Here is a 21,484-nt window from a genome sequence, read left to right as displayed (position 1 = left end):
AAGCTTTACCCAGTTACAACTGTGAATATACGTGTTCACGTCTAGAATTTCTTATACCACCTGAATTTGACTTGTACAGAATGGTTTAATTAATAGTCTGATAGTCCTCTAATTTTGCATTATTGACATTTGTGTATGAGATGCTGCTATTATAGGAAAGAAATATAATTACTGTGACACATGGCTTTTGCAATACACAGCTATTCAGACAGATTTCACCATCGGGGATAAAAGAATCAGAATATTCATGCATAGGCAATGTTAACAAAGTCATCCTGAGACAAATCACAGTCCCTCTCTCTGGTGGAGTGACTGTGGACATATAATGAAAGAGATACAGAAAAAACCTTACATGAAGTTTGGTTTCCTGTAGACTGCTGCCAGTGTATAGAATTATCTGCATTCAGTGAATCTTGCATGTAAAATTTGAACTATGCAGTGCATTTTCTTTGGATGTGAATAATTCAATGTATCAGAGAGTGATAGATTTGTTTTACACTGTGTTGACCACTGGGAGATGGCAGATGTGTGGAGCGTGTCAGCTGACAAACGCTGTATTCCGTGTGTCTTCCAAAAGTGCAGTCCAACGCTCACCGGTTATGACAACATTCCATTGAGTCGCCAAAATATAGAAATTTTTCCATTTTGTAATATTTAACCGTTATGTATAGATACGAATACTTAAAACTGATACAATAACCCAGTATTTTGTCTTTCTTTCATTTGACAGGGCTCTGAATGAACTGAAGAATGAGATATCAGTTTGTATGGGGATACTTGGCAGCCATCTGGGATATGATGCACAGAGGTTCTTTCAGTGGCTCTTTGATAAACTGAGTAGTACACCTTCCGATGAAGTCAAGATACTCCTCCTTGTTACTTTACTCCAGGTGAGTCACATGACCAATTTCAATCTTTTTACAAGTGAGATCCCTCCGATCCTTCAATCCCACCATTCCTGGGTTTCAGCACTTCCCAGACTGAAAATTCTTACACTGCTGTTGTGATTGCCCAGGAAGAAATAGGAAGAGCACTTTGGTTATTATAGCTTTGTGGCGTAGAATCAAGACATACAACCTTCGTTTCTGCTAGCACATGTATGTTGCTCAGCTAGGTATAAATAATTCTAGGGAAAAGTTGGCATGAATTCATAGACTTTTAGTCATTTGTATCAAGAAAACACAATAGATATCACCAAAGATGATAAGCAAGTGAAATTAATACAAAGTTTTGGTTGTATAATGGTAATAGCAGAGTCAACATCTGCCCATTGAAAGGTAATAATCATCTTCAAAGTGCTGTGATTTAATTTTCTGAGTTTTGTTGAAATTACATTCGCTCATAATAAATCGATTGCTTACTTTCCCAGGAATCATGACTGCATCTGTCAAATCATATGATCTGATCAAACTCTTTCAAAAACAAAAGTTTTTCAGTGTATTCATAGTGGCCATTAAATTTTTACACTCATGAATAATTGAAATACCATTTTTTTGCATCATGAAATTATGAAAATCAGTGCTATGAAGAGTTCATGAATGTATGCAATTGTATGTAAATAGCTTGATATGACAGACGTTGGGCAGATGAACAGGCAAGGCAGGCGGTTTTTTTTCCAACGAAGGTTAAGACATGCTGAGGCAGATGTTACGTGCGCGTTCATCTTACTTCAGAGATGTGGCTGACATTTTCTAAAGGCCTCAGGGATTTAGAAGAGCTTTGAGATAAAATCCTTTCCGTCAGTCGTCAAAGTGTAGCAAAATGATTTGACACCCCGACAAAATGTTTGCAAGTCTCCACACATGTTAGACTTGTTGCACACAGTTACCGTGAACATCAATACATTTATTATTTAAGATAAAACACTGTGTATGACATAGGTGCATGTAAATGTAATATTCAAAGGTATTAGTCATAGTAAATTTGTGTATTCATGTATGTTTATGTGGTACAGGATGTGTGTCAGCCATGTTAATGAGTGGAATATGATGAAATAACATTATTTATATTTTGGTGGTGCTGGTTTTTGCATGACATGACGGTGAAATCAGTTATTAGTTTAACTTTTTTATAAGAGAAATGACTGAATTCCTTTCACATGTGACCCTGGGCCTGGTGTCTTAAATATTTGCTTTTAGTTTTGTACATGTCAGGTCTTTTTTCTACCTCCAATTATAATGATAATGGTAGTCAGGATTTACAATCCTTTCACCTTCATTTTGTAGTAGCAGATTAAAACAATACAACGAAAAGAATTTGATTAAATCCAGCCTGCTGCTTAAAGGACTGTGGCAGTTAATGACACTTTCCTACGTACAGTGTGGTGTACAGTCAATATGCCAATACCATGCACTAGAGTCATAAGAAATTGTCAGGCTACGTAAAAAGTGAAAAGTCATGTTTTACAGATGAAGGATAAAAATGCTCTTTTTCCTTTGACTCAGTATCTTAAACCCTGAAGTGGGTTGTAAAATTTTCAAGGTGAAATCCCAGTTGTTCACATGTTCTTTTGTTGCACATACCTTATCATCCGGCTGTCACATTTTATTTTTTTCAGGCTTTAGCAGAAGACAGAGAAAAGATTCAGTTTAACGATTTGATGCCATCTGTAATGAATAACTTACAGACAACGCTTGAAAATGTAGATACTGCAGGTAAGTTTGTATGATAAAGAACGAAGTTCTTGTACGATTGAAGCACTCTTCAGTTTACTCAACATCAAAGCTACAGTATCATCCTCAATCTAGCTATACCTGACATATGCCATACAGATATGCTGTGATATGCAAATATTGAGCTTCCCTGTTTACACACAGAGCCGATGTCAGCCCAGTTTTCTTGTTTGTGTATCTGCCATATTTCTGAGTACATGCACAAGTTACCCTAAGAACAGTTGAGGATGAAATTTTGTACATAGATACTGAATGAAAAGGATGTTTATGGCTTGGATCATGGATGATAAAATGTTCTCAATCATTGCAAATTTGTGAATATCTATGTGTAGTGAAATGAGACATATCAGCCATGTTTACAGCACTGGATAATTTTAATGATACTCTTTTAATGTTTGGCCACCAAAAATTAAAATCATGAATTAAGTTAGTGTGTGCCTCGAAAGTGAAAGGAAAACTTTTGTTCAAATTTTCCTCAATGTAACTTTCAACCATCCTCGTACCAAACCAATAAAATATCAGGGATCGTCGTGCAAAGTTTGGAACTAGAGAAACAAACTACTCGACATTTACCATTATTTGAAATTCAGAATAGCCACCATCCCTATGGTATCTCCAATGGGAAAAATAAAATTTTTGATTTTCAAAAAAATGCGACAGTTAAAATTGATCTTACCACAAGAGCTTTGAAATGAGCCCCGACTAGTGGTAGATCAGAAAAGTATTGGAAACATTTCTGAATATCTGTCCCCAATGCTACCTGTATAAGTGACCAAATTTTAGAGAGGTTTATTGGCATAATTATTGATTTCAAACAATCAGACAACATTTCTAGACAACTTCACAAATCATCATTAAACCTGCATAATCATTAATACATGTATTGTCAGTGATTGGTATTACTCTGAATATAGATACAGTTCCCACACTTACAACCCTTAACCCTTTTCCTGCCAGACAGTAATAACTGTATCACTTCCTCATCAGCCAAGTCAGTAAAAAGCGGTATTGAGCCAAAAAATGACGTATTTTCACCCACTTGGCTTGGTATGTTATAGCATCTTTTGTCCAAAAAAAAAATCAACTTTACAGTATTATGTTTTCAACAGCCTTCAAATGTACAGTATTATGTTAAAATACATCATATGGAATACATTGTGTTTGATTAATTTTAACCATCTTGACCTGGTGGTGAAATATGGACTTGGCAGGAAAAGGGATAAAGTGGGTGTATTTTACATGTATGCAAACTGACATCTAGGCTCAGAAGGTCAGTCTCAGAAATTGCATGGCTTTGCTTTGGCATTAGCTCGTACAGTTAATTGGTTGTAGTGATGCGTCAGGAGTAAAAATAGCCATAAGTTGTAATTGTATTGAGGAAATAAGTTTCTTGACGTCTGAAGTGCGGCTCAATTAAACAGTTGGCAAAAACTGAACATTAACGCGTATACTATAATGAACATAACACATGATCAGAGAAAAGCTACATTTCTCAAAAACACTCTCCAAGTAAAGCTTTTCATCAGTTCAGGCTGGATATCACACTTATAAAATATGCTAATTTTTACATGATATCAATTATACATTAAAGCCGTTTTCCTGCCGAGTTCATATTTCACCATCAAGTCAGGTTAGTTAAAACTAGTAAAGCAAAACATGTCCCATATGGTGCATTTTAACAAAGACTTGAAGATTTGAAGGTCCCTGGAGACAGAGATACGGTAAACGTGATTTTTACAGACTAAAGCTGCTATAACATACCAAGCCAAATGGGTCAAATTTTGGCTCAATACTGCTTTTTACTGACTTGACAAATGGAGAAGTGGTACTTTCTGGCAGGAAAAGGGTTATCACTGCACACACACTGACTATTATTTGAATTAATGATAAATGTTCTCTCTGTTTCTTTACAGATTTATTAGTAGCAACTGTAGATAATATATGCCATGTTGCAGAGGTGTATCCCGTAGCTTTTGGCGTTCATTTTAGAGTAAGTATAGTTTCTGTTGTACTTCACAACAGTTTACTGTTTTCTGTGAAGTGTATATGTTGCCATTTGTAATTACCTTCTTGTGTTAGATACAAGCCCACACACTCTGTCTCTAATGATGACTCAAAGTGCATTTGCCTGTATTAACAGCGTATTTGCATAGCTATACCAGGAAAGAGTAGAATATGTGCATTATAATCCCACAGAGGAAAAAGTAACATGTTGAAGTCATACTTTCAGTATCCAAAGATGTTTGTATACAGTTCCCAGGGCCTTCATCAAGAGATGTTTGATAGCTTTTCATGACCTGCAGATGTTTTTTCGCATAAGTTGAAAATTGAACAATGATGAACGATGTGTTTTCTGTTGACAGGACACTGTAGATATTTTAGTAGGCTGGCACATTGACACAACCCAGAAGAAATCCCTCACTACGTACACAGCAGGTAATTGACCTTTTCATAGACAGAAATGTCTAAGTGTCACGCCTATGTCGTAATGCATCATTTGAACATCAAACGTTACACTCTTCAACATTTACAGTGTCAAATTTGTATTCTGAAACATTGGGTAATACTAGGAACATACAAATGTCAAAAGTTTGTACACCCTGAGTAAAAATGGCAATATTACCATATGATAGAATTTAATTGTATCGCGGGACGATCTCAGGCTGCTCTACCTTATTCATGTGTGAAAGATACCGTTTGTTTGACATATTCATCAGCTGGAATAATAATTGTCAGAGAATCATCACAGGTCCTGCGCTTGATTAAATTTTCAAGGACTTGTTTTTCTGAATTATGAACAAGGAAAAGTGACATTAATTGTAAACAATGAGTGATAGTTCTATTGTGATGTCAATCGAGGTGGATGGAGCCTGTGCTGTGTAAAAGGCAGGTAGTACTGTAGCCATCAGTTTGCTCAAATGTTGGTGAATGAAATTACTGCAGGGGGGAAAGGCAGACATTGGCGTCAGGTTTTGTAATTTCAGTGTACATACAAAGTACACACTATCATCATTAATAATTCATAACTGACCTTCTGATTTCATTTAGATGCAGTATTCAAAGGTTATGATGAAAATTGATATTTCTTGCTGTCCTATTTCATTATCTCGGCATTCATTCCCCGCAAATCACTGAATAGATCTTTCCATGCAGAGAATCTACCCTACAGAATAATACTAGCAGTGAGTTGTAAGAAGTCAGCAAAATCCATATCTGAGGGATAATCACTCACGCATGGCTTATCCTGATGAGTGATCCTAATCACTCATGCATGGCTTGACCTAATTTGTCTGTGTAATGTCTAGCCTATACTTGTAGTGTTCTTTCACTCTAAGCCCATGCGTACATTGTCCCATTTTCATAAGAGGCAGCCATAAGGCAGGATTATTGCTAAGTGTGAGGCAGATCCCAGCTGGGCAGATCCTGTTGATGTAGAGGCCCATTGGAGTATCTACCAGTCACTGAAAACCAACAATGACATTATCAGTATTAAAATCATCCTATTGTTGTCGTCATCATCAGCATCATCATCATCATCATCATCATCATGACTCGTCCATACAACATGGAAATTTTTCAAACTTCCATTTTTTTATACTCGTTTATAATATTATAATTAGGTATTATAATTAGGTATTCTTTTTTACATTTTGGCGTAGCTAAATTGTAATTCTCATATTTCTAATCAACTGTAAAATGAGCACCTTTTTAAAATGATATATTTTAGAACAGCCAACTTTGAAATAGCACTGGTAGTGATAATCTACGGGCAGTGAGTAATATTATTAGATCATTCAAACTTTGTGCCAGTGGATTGAAAAAGCCGGGCAGATATGAGTTACATAAAGACAAACATGATTGAAATTGTACCGCAACAGTGTGTTCATGTGCATCAGCCCTTCAAATCTCCCTCACGTCAGTGGTACAGTGTACATGTAAATCAATAGTGGCCCCTAAATTTGTACTCTATTACCCATTCTTTCCTTGCATTGGACAAACCATGGTATTGAAAAGAGTAAGGTTTAATTAAAATGGCCATACTTTACTGTATACATGTATAGAGACTACATGTAGTCACTGAAACTGAAAGTATTAACACGGATAGCACCAGATGTCAGTCAATGACCACAGTGCATCTTGACTGAGCGGTCAGTGTACTAGTTTGGCATAATGTCTTGCCTTAGAACTGTATTTGTAAGGTTGTGCTTGTGCGCTATAAAATCACATGGAAAGGATTCTTTTATATATGAAAAGTCCATGTAAATGTCATTTCAGACAAATAGCATTATCAAATTTCTTGAAGCTTATAGAAATGCTTCTCTTCCTCATTGTGTATAATTCCTGTCATTTTTCAAGGTTAATTGTACCCTGTGTGTCTTCAGTTGTGGGAGAAGCCAGTAGACATAAATCAAATGTACCATTTGTCATGTGCATAAATATTACATTTGATGTGGAAAAAAACAGGATGTTTTATTCAAATCGGTGGTGTTTTTTCACAATTTTCAGATGCACTGGTTAGTTTTCACGCATTTTGGATAGCCGACATGGGATTCTCCATGACTCTACTGGGACAGTTCCTTGAGGATATGGAGGCCTACGCTGAGGTAAGGACATTGTAACTAACTCACCAGATTTCACAAGGAAAAGAAAATTGATTACTGGGCTTCATGGAAAATATCAAAGGATATGCACAGATATGATATCTTCAGGCGGGGAAAACATAAGTTTTGTGTTATGTTTCATTCAGCTGCCATGTGAAAATAATTTCAGCTCTTCTTACAAGGAAAACAAAAGAAATCAGTTTTATTGAAATTAGTCTTTGTCAGTCTTGGGAACTGATGCATATTTAAAACCTCAATGCAGGTACTATCCACATTTTCACGATGTGACATTACTAATTCCTATGTGTGTTAAAAATAAGAATGGCCAAATTCGTTGTGAGTTTACAATTTTCCACCACCCACTCAATCTGGTTGCATCATTGTCTGATAGTAAGAGCTGCCATATATCATGGTCATGAAATGATATTATCACTGTCAGTGTGTATGATTAATTCATGATACTACACGCTGTGCCTTTACAAGCACACAGCAGATCCTTGAGTTATTCCTCAGAAAGTGGTTTAACCCCTCTCTTCCCTCCCCCATGTCCACTTTGTACACATCCCAGCCATTCTTTGGAATTGAAAGAAAACACCAAAGGCTGAAAAACCCCCAAATGCCATACAAACCTTATTGGTTTCTATTGCAATGATAGAGCTGACAGTGATAAATGAGAGAGTAGGACATTACAGAATTTAGACGTAATCATCTGCACTGCCTAGGAATTAGATGCCTGATCACAGAAATACAGTACAGTGTTACATGCTATCTGAAATGGACTGCATAAATGATAGAGGAACTATAATACCAGAGTATATAGGGAAATTTTTCCTAACCCTGTTTTTCACTCCTATGATTAACATTCACAGCTAGGATTGTTGGTTTTCAGTTTACTGTTTCAGATTTGTGTATTATATTTGTGTTATTCTTTTCTCCTCACCAGGATTTGAATCATGATGGTAGGATTTCACCTGGTGATGATGAAATTCCACCCCCTGATGTCTGTGAAAGTAAAATTTCTGCTCTTTTGAGGTGAGCTGATTTTCCAAGATAGAGGTGTTCTGTACCCATAATCAACCATTAACAGTAACTTTTTTCTCTTTCTGTGCCATTGAAGTATGAAATAAAACATTATTTAGAAATCATCTTGGCCTTTCAATACATGTATATCGAAATCTGCATCCAAGTAGGAATTATTTTCTCTTCAGATTCAAAGCACTGCTTATATATCACTTTCCTCCTTAGCAAAAAATCTGACCAGATTCTGCGCTCTTTCTCTTTTAGAGTGTTCACCACTGTTGTAGAGGCACTAGGAGACCATTTCAACCCAATGAAATCACCGGCTATCACACCGGCATATGTTGCTGAGGTTAGTATGTGAAAATACTCCCAATTGAAAATATCTTACACTTCAAAGAACAGTAACAGTTTCCTGATATACACATATACAGTTTAGGGGTGGCAGAATTATAAACCTTGTAATACAGCGTTATTTAGCTCTTACTGAATAACCAAATTCACTGTGTATTTCATCACATGAAATTGGAGGTGCTTGACCAAATATATTATTTTCCCCCGAACTAGCTTGCGTCATTAACTGTCATCCAAATACATCATAATTATTGTAATTTAACAATTGTTGTCCCCCGCATCATAATTACTTCCTTTCCAATTTATTTGCTCCCAGCTTTCCATTGAGTCTTTGTTCTGCAAGTTTTCGTCAAATTATTAGTGACGTCAAAATGTAGAGGAACAAAGATACCGTGTTTTACATCCTTTTAACATCAAGGAGAAAGTGAATTGTTTTTTGAAAATCAATCAGCAATTGAAATAATGTTAGTTTATGATGGGATTAGCAACAAATGCAGGCCTCATGTATTTCACATAAAGAATTATGGTGTGTTAAACCAGGCTTATTAGCCTATATTTGCTGGTATTTACACACATGTCAAGGCTTCTGTTCACCTCTGTAGTTCATCAGACATAAACTTGATGAAGGTACATGTATATTAGCTGACAAATGTCATCAACTACATGTATGTCCTTTGTATTGGGCAACTTGATTCTGACATCAGGGATTAATTGCCCCTATTGATACTTGCAATTTTTGAAAATATACAATAACATGAAAATCTTGTCCAGCAATCTTAGCAATCCAAGGCAACACAATAAATGAAAACTGAATTGAATGGACCACGATGCAGACACACCCCCATATGCACGGCCACACAGATCTGTATTCCTGTGCATGTGTTTATCCATGTGTGTTGTTTGTACAACTTAAACATCTGTTTTACATGAACACTGTATTGGTCAGAGTGACATTTTATTTTGTCACATGGTGCATGAAACATTGGAGAGTAAGAACAATATATAGCAGGACCATCTTGAACACTGTACATGTACAATGGTTGCATGTACTCCCACCGATTGATAAAATTAAATTGCATTTCAGTGAAGCCACTGAATCACTGTTTTTAGCCAAAACCAGCAATAAATTGGCTTTAGAGTAATGGACATATCTTATTCAGAGAGCACATCTCCACATCGACTGTAGAACTTCTTAAATGACCTTACAGTATGTACCAATTGACATGGGTTCAGAGAACCTGTCTTTCAAACTTGAATGCCTACGTGTACAGGCTGTGTCACATTGGAAAGTTCACATCGACAGTTGTGAAATGTATACTCTAAAGGCAGGAGTTGATGGAATCTTACTTGACAAATAGGGATGGTTCATGATTTCAAAACTGAAATTGTCCCTCATGTCAAACAGCTCTGTAAACAATCTATCTTTGCCTTCATACAGGTATTGCAGAGAGTAGTCAAATGCAAAGAAGTGGCAACGCAGAAAGCGTTCAAAGAAGAAATTGTCATTGCAGGTAAATTGTGCTCTCATTGTAGTTTCATTCGTGTGGAAAGGGTGTTTTCTGCATATTGCAATCAGAAAGGATTATAACATGCAAGTATCTTATCAATTTCATTCATAGTCAGGTGTTTTGACCAATTGATGTGTATTCTGTGTCATCTTAATTCCTATACTTCCTTGAGTGCATGAGACAATTTTATCAAAGAATGCTAGAAAGGAAATATTTCAGATGGCAGTTATGTTGAATGATTGCAGACACTTCAAAGTTTGTCATTTATAATCTCGTTCTCTGAAAAGTAAATTACATTTTTGGCTTAACTATAAAGTTTTGTAAAGTGTAACTTTCTTCTAGGTAACATCAGCAACATCTCTCTCCAGTCATAGATCAATGTTCACTTTATGTAGAGAATATATATATTTTACTGAACAAGAAGTTCTTTTTTTTCCAGCCAATGAAGCTCTCCAAGCTCTGTGCTATGGTCTACAGTCTCACCTATCTAAATGCTTTGATGTGGTACTCAAGTATGCCCTGGATCAGCTTGAATCTAAGTTTATACTTACTCAGTCTCATTTAACATCCGTCTTAGACCTGCTTCACTTGGTAAGTGTCTCTTTCAAGAAATGTCATTTTTGTATGGTTATGATGTGTTCCTGTCATCTGTACAATACATTGTATTTCTCTGAAAATTACCTTAAGTTTATTACATGCCTCGATGTTAGTCCAAATCAGTGCATTGATTTGAATGGGAACACACGGGGGGTTAACGCACCGTGTGAACGATGTAGTTACTTGTTTCCATGGTTACCCAATCCAGTGAAGCCTTTTGATGTTTTCCCTTCAATGTAGATGCTTAACGCTAGATGTAAAATATCCATGCGCGCTGCTATTTTGACTTTCGTTAAAATCTGTTTGATGCTGGTCGATAGTAGCAAAATTGTTTGAAAATGCCCTGCATGTAACTAAATGTCATATAGCATTATTATAAAGGTCTGGTGAAATCAAGCTGTACTGCTGAGCTATTTAGCTTCTGGGTGGTAATATTGTTACACTAGCAACAAAATTGTACATAATAAAAGTATGCGTGAGTGCTAATTTTTCTATATTTCTATGTGCGAGTCAATTCGGGGTCAATTCGCTAAACTTACGCCACGCCCTCAGTTTGGTCATGGTTGGTACACTCTGACTCACAATGCTGATAATTACATCGAATAGCAGTCCCAGCCATCCCTTATCTCTGCCCCATATCCGCTAACACAGCATGTTAACAAAGTACTCTACCTCCACGGGGCAACCAATGCTTGCCGTCCGTTTCTCACCAGCAGACTTTCCCGCCAGTGCTACGTCTGATGGAGAATTGCTCTACCCAAAGAATACTACCAGAGCCGTCTGCTTTGTTACATGTAAACAAAATCCACGGTCAATAAAGGGCGCCTTTGCTCGTTCATGTATTACGTAAATCGTATCAGTAATGACTCTGTACCGGAAATGTATACGATGCACACATGCATAAGAATAGCATGGGCAATCAGTATCGACTTGTCTGCTCTCCTATATAGACCACGTTTAGGTGCAATTCAGGACTAGAAATGAGATAAAAACAACCAAACGTACTTCTCTGTGCTTTGATTGCTTTTCGAACCAAAAAAAATCATTTACTGCATGTAATTATCCCTTGTAAAAACCGGATTGACAACGGTATGAACTTCAAGACACCTTTGTGAAAGACTATGGCAATTGACTGCATTAAAAATTTAAGCAAATCAGAGCAACTGATACATGTCGGGGATGAAACGAACAAATCACAGAATACAATACATAGATTGTACATCTCATGATTGGATATATGGAGGACAAGAGTGAGACCTTGATTGAGCCATAAGTTAAACGATAAACCCGGAAGTACAGTAACTTAGTGAGAAAAGAGTAACTTAACTTGTAAGCTTAGGTTTGGCTGGTGAAACCGAATTTCATGTCAAAATATATATTCGTAAGCGTGGAGAATCGTTTTGATAGAATTTTTGCCACATTCAATTATTGATTTATCGCATTTTGCAAATGTTGCGAGTGTTAGCGCGAACAGTGAGCGTATGATACTAATTATGCAAGCCGAAACCCTAGAAGTTAAGCTTATCCCCATGGGGAGCTTATGAAGGTGTGAAATACTTACTTCCTGTTATCAGTGTTATAAGATATGACATCGGGCAAACTTTGGAAAGAAAAAAGTCGACTGGAGAGGGTTTGGAGACACGCCCACATTGCATTTTCCTTTTGCCATATTTAATAATCACGCATGCTAAACGATAAAAGAAATAAACATAACTGTTCTATAGACCATCAATGGTATTTCTGTGATTTTGCAACATGGGCGTTTCACCAGACCTTTAACTGTGAAGAGGCATATAACAAAAATATTATTGCCTGAATAGATGGATTTATGTGCCCTCACAGCAGGAGACAATTTGCCCTCCTTGCGTTGGGCAAATTGTCACCTGCTCCCGGGCACATAAACCCATGTATTCGGGCAATAATATTATAAACAATGTTTTGAGCATGTGTTGAAATGATGGAAAGTTCTGATTTCAAGAGAGCAATATATCAGTAAACAAAGAATGTATAGTTGATATATTTAATTGAAACACTGCTGTGAAAATTTGAATTGTAACACAGCTAATTACAAATGCAATTACGACAGTTCCTAATGCGTTGCATAGGTTTCCATCCACTATGGTATATACACATTGAACTCCTTGAACTTGAATTTCTTGAACTCCTAGGGTGATCATCTTAATTTTGTATGCAGAGTCTAAGCTAGAGACGGTCTTCCACTGAATATCGTCAATACCACTGATATTGAAATAAGTTCCATCACAATGGCGACGGTGTATATAAAATTCTTCCTGACTGACAATTGAAGGAGGTTAATTTCCAGTCATCAGTTTCAGTCACATAAATCTTGGGTGAAAAGTTCATCCGTATCCCACCTGCTTGTCTTGTAAATATCATAGTTCAGCCACTGACCTACATCTCTTTGCTCAGTGGGAGTAATGTTTGTTTACAGGTATCAATTACACAAATTAATAAAAATACTGTGGTGAAATAAAGGATCAGATAACTTTCCATCCATTTGTATGCATCTTTGAGCTCCCACATCACTTTAAATACACAATGTTTTTTACTTTGCCTCAGATTGTAGAGAATGTGGGCACTGCTCTGCCGGCAGACTTTGTGGGCAAGTTTCTGGGTCCGCAGTCCAAGTTCATCAAACTCAGATGCCAATCTGATCAAACCGTGAGTATGCTGCCCCCCCCCCTGTCCCCCCCTCCTGAACACACAAAATAAAAGATTTGTGGAACTCCAAACTTTCCAAGCACAATTAACTTTCCACTCATGAACATTGATAACTCAAAATGTGATCAAATGGTTTTATGGTAGATATATGCGGCTTTTTAGAAACAGAATCATCGTGACAAGAATGGTGATGTTAATCTTATATGGTAAATTTTATAGCATTTACGGTTGTGTAGTTGCGGTGAAATAGGCGTCCATGCAGAATCATCAACACGCAGAGTAACAGACATATCAACATTTATTTGTCTCATAAAGTGTTGTCAACTTGTGATCATACGAAAGTATTGCCTGTGTTGACCTATAATGCAAGGTTTTTCATGAAGTTATACCCTCATATCCTTACCTCAAGGAGAGATTATCGTGCTCATCCATTTTTCCTACCTTTTCATCTGTGCTAGGTTTTGTCAAGTTTGATGAGTGTTTACCACAGCCTGCTGGGAATGAAGAACATCCCTCTCTTGGAATCTGCCTACAGGTATTATTAATTATCTGTCATTGCTCTCACCAGATGCTATTGTCCATGTGGGAATTACAACAGCTGTAAATTACAGTGTTTCCATTTAGTTGACCTTGCTGGTTTATTGCACTGTGTAATAAATAACTAATATGATATCAGTAATAATGATGTCACTTGAAATTCACAGTAAATGATATTGATATTACTGTCATGTGACATTATTTTCATTTAATCATTACATTATTATTACAATATGTGTACAATGATAGTTATAATATAGCACTATCTTGTTTCCTTTTTTTGTATCAAAATAGGCCAACTATCTGCTTTTTGTATCAAAATAGGCGGACTAAAACTTCTGACATAATATTATCAACTATGCGAAGTCATAGAATTTGATCTACAGTCGTATTTGAGTGTGCATGCTACGCTGTACACATATCCTTGAATTCCAGATTAAAGCTTGTGTATACAGATACAGATTTGTCACTGCTAGTGGATCATTTTCCAGTCACTCTAATTTATCTGGATAATACACAAGCCTGATAAGTTAGATTTTGAGAAAAAATGAGTAGGAAATCTCATTTACTGTTGGACGTTACTCATTTCAAATCTGCTATTGTTCACAGCTTTGTGCTGAGTGATCTGGAACTAGCCTACAACAGATTGTTGGAGCACAGCGACTGCAAGACCAAGGTTGAACTTGTCAAGGAGAATGCGTTCAAAGGGAAGCATGTCAACCTGCAAGACGCTGAAGCTGCAGTGATTTTCGACGTGTGCGCACTATCTGAGATTGGAAGCTCCAAAAATACCATTATTGGGGTAAGTTGTCTGCAGTGCTAAATCAAGTTGAATATCCACCAGGATTTTCAGTAATGGTAGATTCCACCTAACCTTGTTGGACTCTACTCTTAGTTTTACAATTATTTTCCAGTCAACAATTTCATTTTGAAGTGTACAGAGACATAATTTTTGACCGTCCTATCTTTGTGAAAATCAAAACTTATAATTTCTCCAAATGGTTACGACGGAGACTTTTGAGGGAATCAGATATCCCTTTTCAAGTGTCATGATAGAAATCAATTATATTTGACTGTCAACATAGGTGAAACTGTCCAAGAGTGTGTGTATCACATTTTTAGTCTCCACTCACAATTTGCATTCAGAGTTCAGTTGAATTCACAGGCCAAGTACTTGCTGATATTATTAGCTGTAAAGAGTACCCATCATTCTCCAGAATCCTTCTTTAGCCATAAATTGTGTTGTTATCATGGAATGCACTAATGCTGAATAAATACATAAAGACTGTGAAACTTTTAATCTTAAAAATTATAAAGTTCCTCAGATACAGAAAGGTGTCCTTCAGTTACACATTTCTGAGAAAATGAGAACTATCTATATTTAAATGCTTAGACAAATCAACCTCACATGAAATTGAATAATTTTGAACACTTTTGTCTAAAAATTACAGACTATACCAAAATTATCATCTACAAAGTCCATTCACTATCTACAAAATAAGTTATTATTGAAAGAAGTCTTGTTTTCAAGAGAAAACTGGCTATCATTGGAATCTAACATTAATCTTGATAAGATCTCCACAAGTACAGGACTGTGTATCTATGTATAAACCACAAACCTTCAAAACTTGTTCAGCGAAGATAAAGGCTTTTGCTTTGAACTTTCACTGAAAAAATGGCAGATTGAAGAAATTGTAGTAGAATTAAGTTAGCTGAAGGTGCAGTTATTGATTATTGCACTACATTTTATGAATACAGATATGACAGGGGGTCACCTCAGCAAATTAGTATAGAAAACATAATTCACAAATTACCCCATTAACGGCACGGTCTGAAAGCACAACGAGTAATTTCCTCAGTTCATGGTATGCCATGAAATGGCAATTCATAATTCTGTCTGCTCATGGTACAGGCTGAACTGATATTTCATAGTTGTGTCCGGTCGTTTCACTGGCTGAAATAATAATAAAATAATTCTAAATTCATAATTCCCCATTTTTATGGTACAGTCTATTACTTTGTATGCTCCAGGGACTTGTTACAGTTTCAACAGCATCCTTCACCTTTTCGATGAATTCACGGAAGAGTCAGACAGCCCCCTAACAGCACACAGGAAAAATAGATCTATGCTCCATTATCGCTATTCAAGCCTTGGGCATATCATATTAGATAATTACACACTTTGATTTATTGGATACGACAGACATACACGATGACAAAGGAGAATAATGAAATTGACTTAATGCACAGGCACTCACAGGTCAGCAACATTGCCAGTAATAAAATTGATCCTGCAGGTATACATAATCAAAGCCCATTCTAAAATAAATCATTTTCAGACATACTGCCATTCAAATCCTCACACTCAAGTTTCCTGAACTCTTTTGCATGATTGCTAGGTCAGCCACGTGGTACATATACTCCTTCAGAATTGTTACTCAATATTCATGCAGAGTCATGTCAGATTAGTTTATCTCCCTATTCAGTTTCAGATATGGATTGTGTATTAGCAGTTGGCTTTACATCATTATATCTGCAGTTAGCCTTACATCATCATATTAGCAGTTAACCTTACATCATAATAGCAGTCAGCCTTACATCATCATATTAGCAGGTAGCCTTAAGTCATATTAGCAGTTAGCCTCACATCATCATATTAGCAGTTAGCACTACATCATATTAGCAGTTAGCCCTACATCATATTAGCAGTTAACCCTACATCATATTAGCAGTTAACCTTACATCATCATATTAGCAGTTAGCCCTACATCATATTAGCAGTTAACCCTACATCATATTAGAATTTAACCTTAAATCATCATATTAGCAGTTAGCCCTACTGTACATCATATTAGCAGTTAGCCCTACATCATATTAGCAGTTAACCCTACATCATATTAGCAGTTAACCTTAAATCATCATATTAGCAGTTAGCCTTACATCATCATATTAGCAGTTAGCACTACATCATATTAGCAGTTAGCCTTACACCATCATATTAGCAGATAGCTTTACATTATCATATTAGGAGTTAACCTTACATCATCATGTTTCAAGAATATTATTTTCATTCCTTGATCAGAATTCTAGTCATGTTAATGTCGTCCATATCAACATAATCATTTTGAAGAATTTAACACAACAGATATTCATCAGAGAGAAATTGTATTTACTTTACCAGCCTGGGAGGAAATCAAATTACAATGAAATGCAAACATTGTTTCATGAAAGCCTTGAAATCAACAATGCTATGTAATGGAAATGAAATGTATTTTACCCCGTCACTGTCAACATTTCCCATGTTGTATGTCTGCTCTAGAAATGTATTGTTTGTTGAATTTCAGCAAGTTATGGTGAATTTCAGCAAGTTATGTTGAATTTCAGCAAGTTATGGTGCATAATCCTTTCTACAGTCACAATTAACAGACTGAGTATTTGTCAGTTTCCATTGACATTGCATCAATAAAGTACACCCCTCTAGCAATCATTTTGAGCTCTTCAGATTTGTTATATGAATCGTTCACACGCAATGTCTGATTTATTTTCCATATGATGTGAGTTTTTGTAATGTTATGAAATTTTCATCCGTTGTCGCATTTGTTAATTGAATTCAGTGAGTTGCAATGATGGCAGAAAAGTCACTTACTGTTGCATTTTATGGATAATTGAAGTGTATTTGGATAAACTATTCAACCCTACTCTCCACTGAGGGAGAAAAATTTGCTCAGAGAATGATGTGAACACTCTAAAATTGACACTGTAATGTTTATAATAAATGACCGAGGCCTTGCAAGTTCTTGATAAATGAACAATTTCATCAAGACAGAAGGAAAATCAGTATGTATACTGCGTAGCAGAAGCTGTATTCAGCAATGACCTACCACGATGAGGGATTACATTTATGAATTAGGAATGACAGATCAGATAGCTAATCACTTTGAGACACAGGTTCTCATTAAAGGAAATGTCTGTCTGTAGAAAGTTCTTATTCTACATCAACATTCAATTAATACTCAGAAAGCTTCCGCAAGCACTGTCACCTAGGTGGGGCTCGTTCATAGGTATATTGGACAGTGCCCTCTTGAGTGCAGTTTTGTATTTTCTCATGAGGATAGCAAATTTTTTGTAATGTGATTTTTTGTGATCACAGTATTTTTTACTGTAGAAAATTTGTTGTTGTTAAAGCAGTAAGTGAACTGTGTAATTCAGTGCTGAAAATTCTCATCAAGTGAGGATTAATTAGTTATATGATCAGTTACGGTTACATTTGCACATTGGTATCATAGACAATACAGATATGAAAGGTCAACAGCTCAACTCTACTAATTCTAATGTAATCATGTGATTATTGTTACAGATGTGGGCTTTGTCACCCAGCATATTTGAACTACTGACAGACTATCTGAGTGTGTGTCACTGGGAGCTAGCCATGTATTACCCTAGTATACAGTATGCAGTATTGCAAGCTTTGTATGCACATTGCAACAGGTGAGTTTCATAGAACTCAATTGGATCAGACAAACAGCAGTCCCTGACATAATGTGTATACAGCAGAAAAAAGTTTTTATTCTCAATAATGTATCTTTGCACAGTTTGTCTCCCTGTTCACAAACATATCACAGAAATTCCGTAGGGGATTTCTTTCAAATTTGGCACAAGGATAACAGACCATTGCACACAAATGCATGTAGGTTTGTTTATTGATACAATCTAAAATGCTCCCCTGGCAGCCATTTAATTTCTTGGCATCTGTTGATGAAAATAGTGAGATTAAATGAGAATATGAATCTGAAAATTACCCTGCATTTTCAAAAATGAATAAAATAGACTAGGATCAATGACATTCCCACATCGGGTCAAGTTACTGGAAACACATGTTTTATATTTGGCCTCAGCAAATCACTATAGGACTTTGCATATAGCAGGTGACATATACCTAGATATTATATTGCATATTGTGGAAAAATTAGCTCTATACTTCTTCCAGCCATCATGATGATTTCACATGGAAAGCATATTTTTCAAAACAACCAACCAACCAACAGAGCTTTGCCACCTTGACAAATTACCACCATAGTCTAACTACATGGGGACTTTGTCATCAACAATGACTTGTTGAGTATAACTCTGCAAAATAAAATGCTGCTACTTGTTCATTCATTCCTTGATTCACAAAACCTTGTCATGAATAAAGTCACTGTTTATGGAAATCAAAAGGACTGTATGATTGAATTCTGGGACAGTTATCCTTTGAACACCTACCCACCAGACCCGTACAGTACCCTAACCATATCGCTGTCCTGACCCTTGCCCTGGTGACCATCATAGTACCTTTGATTCAGTGTTTGATACACGTGCATATCATATCCAATTCCAAATATCAACAGGTGAATCTGGTTGCTGGTTGTTTAGCTCTGAGTTTTGTATAAATTTTTGCTATTTCATATATTCTTTATCCCAACAGACATGGTCACTTTATAAGCAGTAACATTGGCAGTAGTCAGCCTGTCACGTCAGAAGGCTCTGTGTTCAGCTCTGTCACATCCAGTACTACCAGTAGTTACTTCCCTAAGATCCTGACTATACTTGCAGATGTACTCGTACACTCAGCTACCTCATGTGACATCAAGTAAGTTGTCAGTATTACCATCTCTCTCTCTCTCTCTCTCTCTCTCTCTCTCTCTCTCTCTCTCTCTCCCTTCTGTATCCTTAAAAATTTGTTCATTTTTTTTAACGTATAAATATCAGAATGTTAAAATGTCGAATGACTGTCCGAACAAATAAGAAAATTTGATTATATAATTATAGTCAAGTAATTGTACAGGTTTTCAGTGCCATGCTGTCAATCGTACCAAACTTATATTTTCCTATATCTTTCAACAGATTTTATCTGAGATTATGCTCTTGTGACATGTTACAGATTTAATGTGTTGTCTGACGCTGTAGAGTTCTGTCTTTTGTGATTTTGTTTCAGATTATTTGCCATGAAGTGGTTACAACAGATCATGGAAAAGCTTCAGAACACTGAGAGTCCAATGTTGTACAATTCTGTGGAGTTCAAGTCGGCTTTTGTGGCACTTCTATCCAAAGGTGAATAGTTCGTTGCGGCACTGATCTCAGTATATGATATGCTGTCTCAAGTAGACAAATTATCATTGTAATGTAACTGATATTATGGTGTGTAATACAGCACCCACTATTGTTCAAAGTTGAAGGGCATGTGTTTGATGTGGTACATCTATTGTGGATACATGTATGTATATTCTAAATTCAACAGAGTTGAAAATAACAGCGTACATTAGACCTAAATTCAAACACACCCAATGCATGATCATGACAGAAACCCTGTTTTCCAGGAGGAGTTGAAAGTGGATTATTTGTCCATTGAGTTTTAGATCCATAACATATTTTCTCTTTCTCTCTGTAAAAGACAATTTCTTATTCTACTCCCAAAGTCATGTGCAAATGCCATAGGTTTCAACATAGTCAGTATATGTACAATATCCAGTGTTATTATGACGGAATTCTAATCTGGAATAGATTTAATAACATGGCATATTCACTCGTGTAGTTGTGTTTGCAAAATATTACCTTGTACAGCAAGGAGAGAGAGAAGAAAATATACTTCTTTTGTAGAACAAAAAAAATTAAAATTTTTTACAAAAGTTAAAGCTATTCCAGTTCAACATGATATCGATTAAAAAGCACAAAAAGTTTTAGTATCAAAAGTACATGACATTGTCTCCTAACATGTCAAATTACAATAGGTCATGTCAGATGCTTGTATCACTATAGGTGATTCATATTTTACAATTCCCCTGGGCTTCTTCAGCTAATTTTAAGCTGCACTCATAAATGTCTGTAACTGAAAAATCAAATTGCATGCATACTTTGTAAAAATGTAACATAAATGAACATATTATACTTGTGTAAAGTCTTATTTGAATAGAAGTATCTCCATGTGGTGTAGGAAACATTAGCCAAATTTGTCCTTACAAATGTGACAATTTGCCCGGGCAAATGTATGTGCCTAGGAACTCCATGCCGTGAAATTACCCACTGTGAACCGTACATTGTCTCAGTAATTAGAAGCTTTTGACGTATGTATTTTTTACTCAGTATGAATAGTGGGCTGTATTTGTAAAATTTAAAAGCATTTAACTCAAATGTCAACCAATCTGTAAGTCCACACTTCAGCATTTTAGTATGGTGGCATTTTAATAACTGCAGGACACTGGAGACACTTGGTTATTTCCCTCATCAAGTGATATTTGATTACCGCTGTGTGTTTTATTACAGCTACATCATCAATGAGCAGTTTGAGTCTGCAGGCCTGTCACTGCCTACAGTTGGTTATAGCATTCAAACATCTACCTAGTCATCTGCTGAAAAGGTAAGGTCAATCCACTATTGTTCCAGCTCTCCGGTTTTTATCACCGATTTCAACTCCCAAGGGAGTTCACCATTGTTTCACTCGTACCCCTGGCAGTTAAAAGCTGCCATGCACCTGCACGTT

General features: G+C 36.3%; 1 protein-coding gene across 1 annotated transcript in view; it reads left to right on the top strand.

The window, feature by feature from the left end:
• The window catches only part of LOC139151823 (serine/threonine-protein kinase SMG1-like), an 85,440-nt gene that overhangs the window by 15,910 nt on the left and 48,046 nt on the right, over window positions 1–21,484 (top strand). The window contains exons 4-19 of the mRNA XM_070724821.1: window positions 731–890; window positions 2,558–2,654; window positions 4,586–4,662; window positions 5,036–5,108; window positions 7,179–7,276; window positions 8,217–8,305; window positions 8,558–8,642; window positions 10,083–10,155; window positions 10,592–10,743; window positions 13,330–13,431; window positions 13,890–13,966; window positions 14,578–14,770; window positions 18,326–18,456; window positions 19,433–19,597; window positions 19,943–20,058; window positions 21,268–21,361. Coding sequence (XP_070580922.1) covers window positions 731–890; window positions 2,558–2,654; window positions 4,586–4,662; window positions 5,036–5,108; window positions 7,179–7,276; window positions 8,217–8,305; window positions 8,558–8,642; window positions 10,083–10,155; window positions 10,592–10,743; window positions 13,330–13,431; window positions 13,890–13,966; window positions 14,578–14,770; window positions 18,326–18,456; window positions 19,433–19,597; window positions 19,943–20,058; window positions 21,268–21,361 — 1,782 coding nt within the window. The remainder of the gene's footprint in view (window positions 1–730; window positions 891–2,557; window positions 2,655–4,585; window positions 4,663–5,035; window positions 5,109–7,178; window positions 7,277–8,216; window positions 8,306–8,557; window positions 8,643–10,082; window positions 10,156–10,591; window positions 10,744–13,329; window positions 13,432–13,889; window positions 13,967–14,577; window positions 14,771–18,325; window positions 18,457–19,432; window positions 19,598–19,942; window positions 20,059–21,267; window positions 21,362–21,484) is intronic.

The sequence above is a fragment of the Ptychodera flava genome, chromosome 15 (assembly GCF_041260155.1).
Source record: "Ptychodera flava strain L36383 chromosome 15, AS_Pfla_20210202, whole genome shotgun sequence".
NCBI lineage: Eukaryota > Metazoa > Hemichordata > Enteropneusta > Ptychoderidae > Ptychodera > Ptychodera flava.
This window is presented reverse-complemented; position numbering and strand designations above follow the sequence as displayed.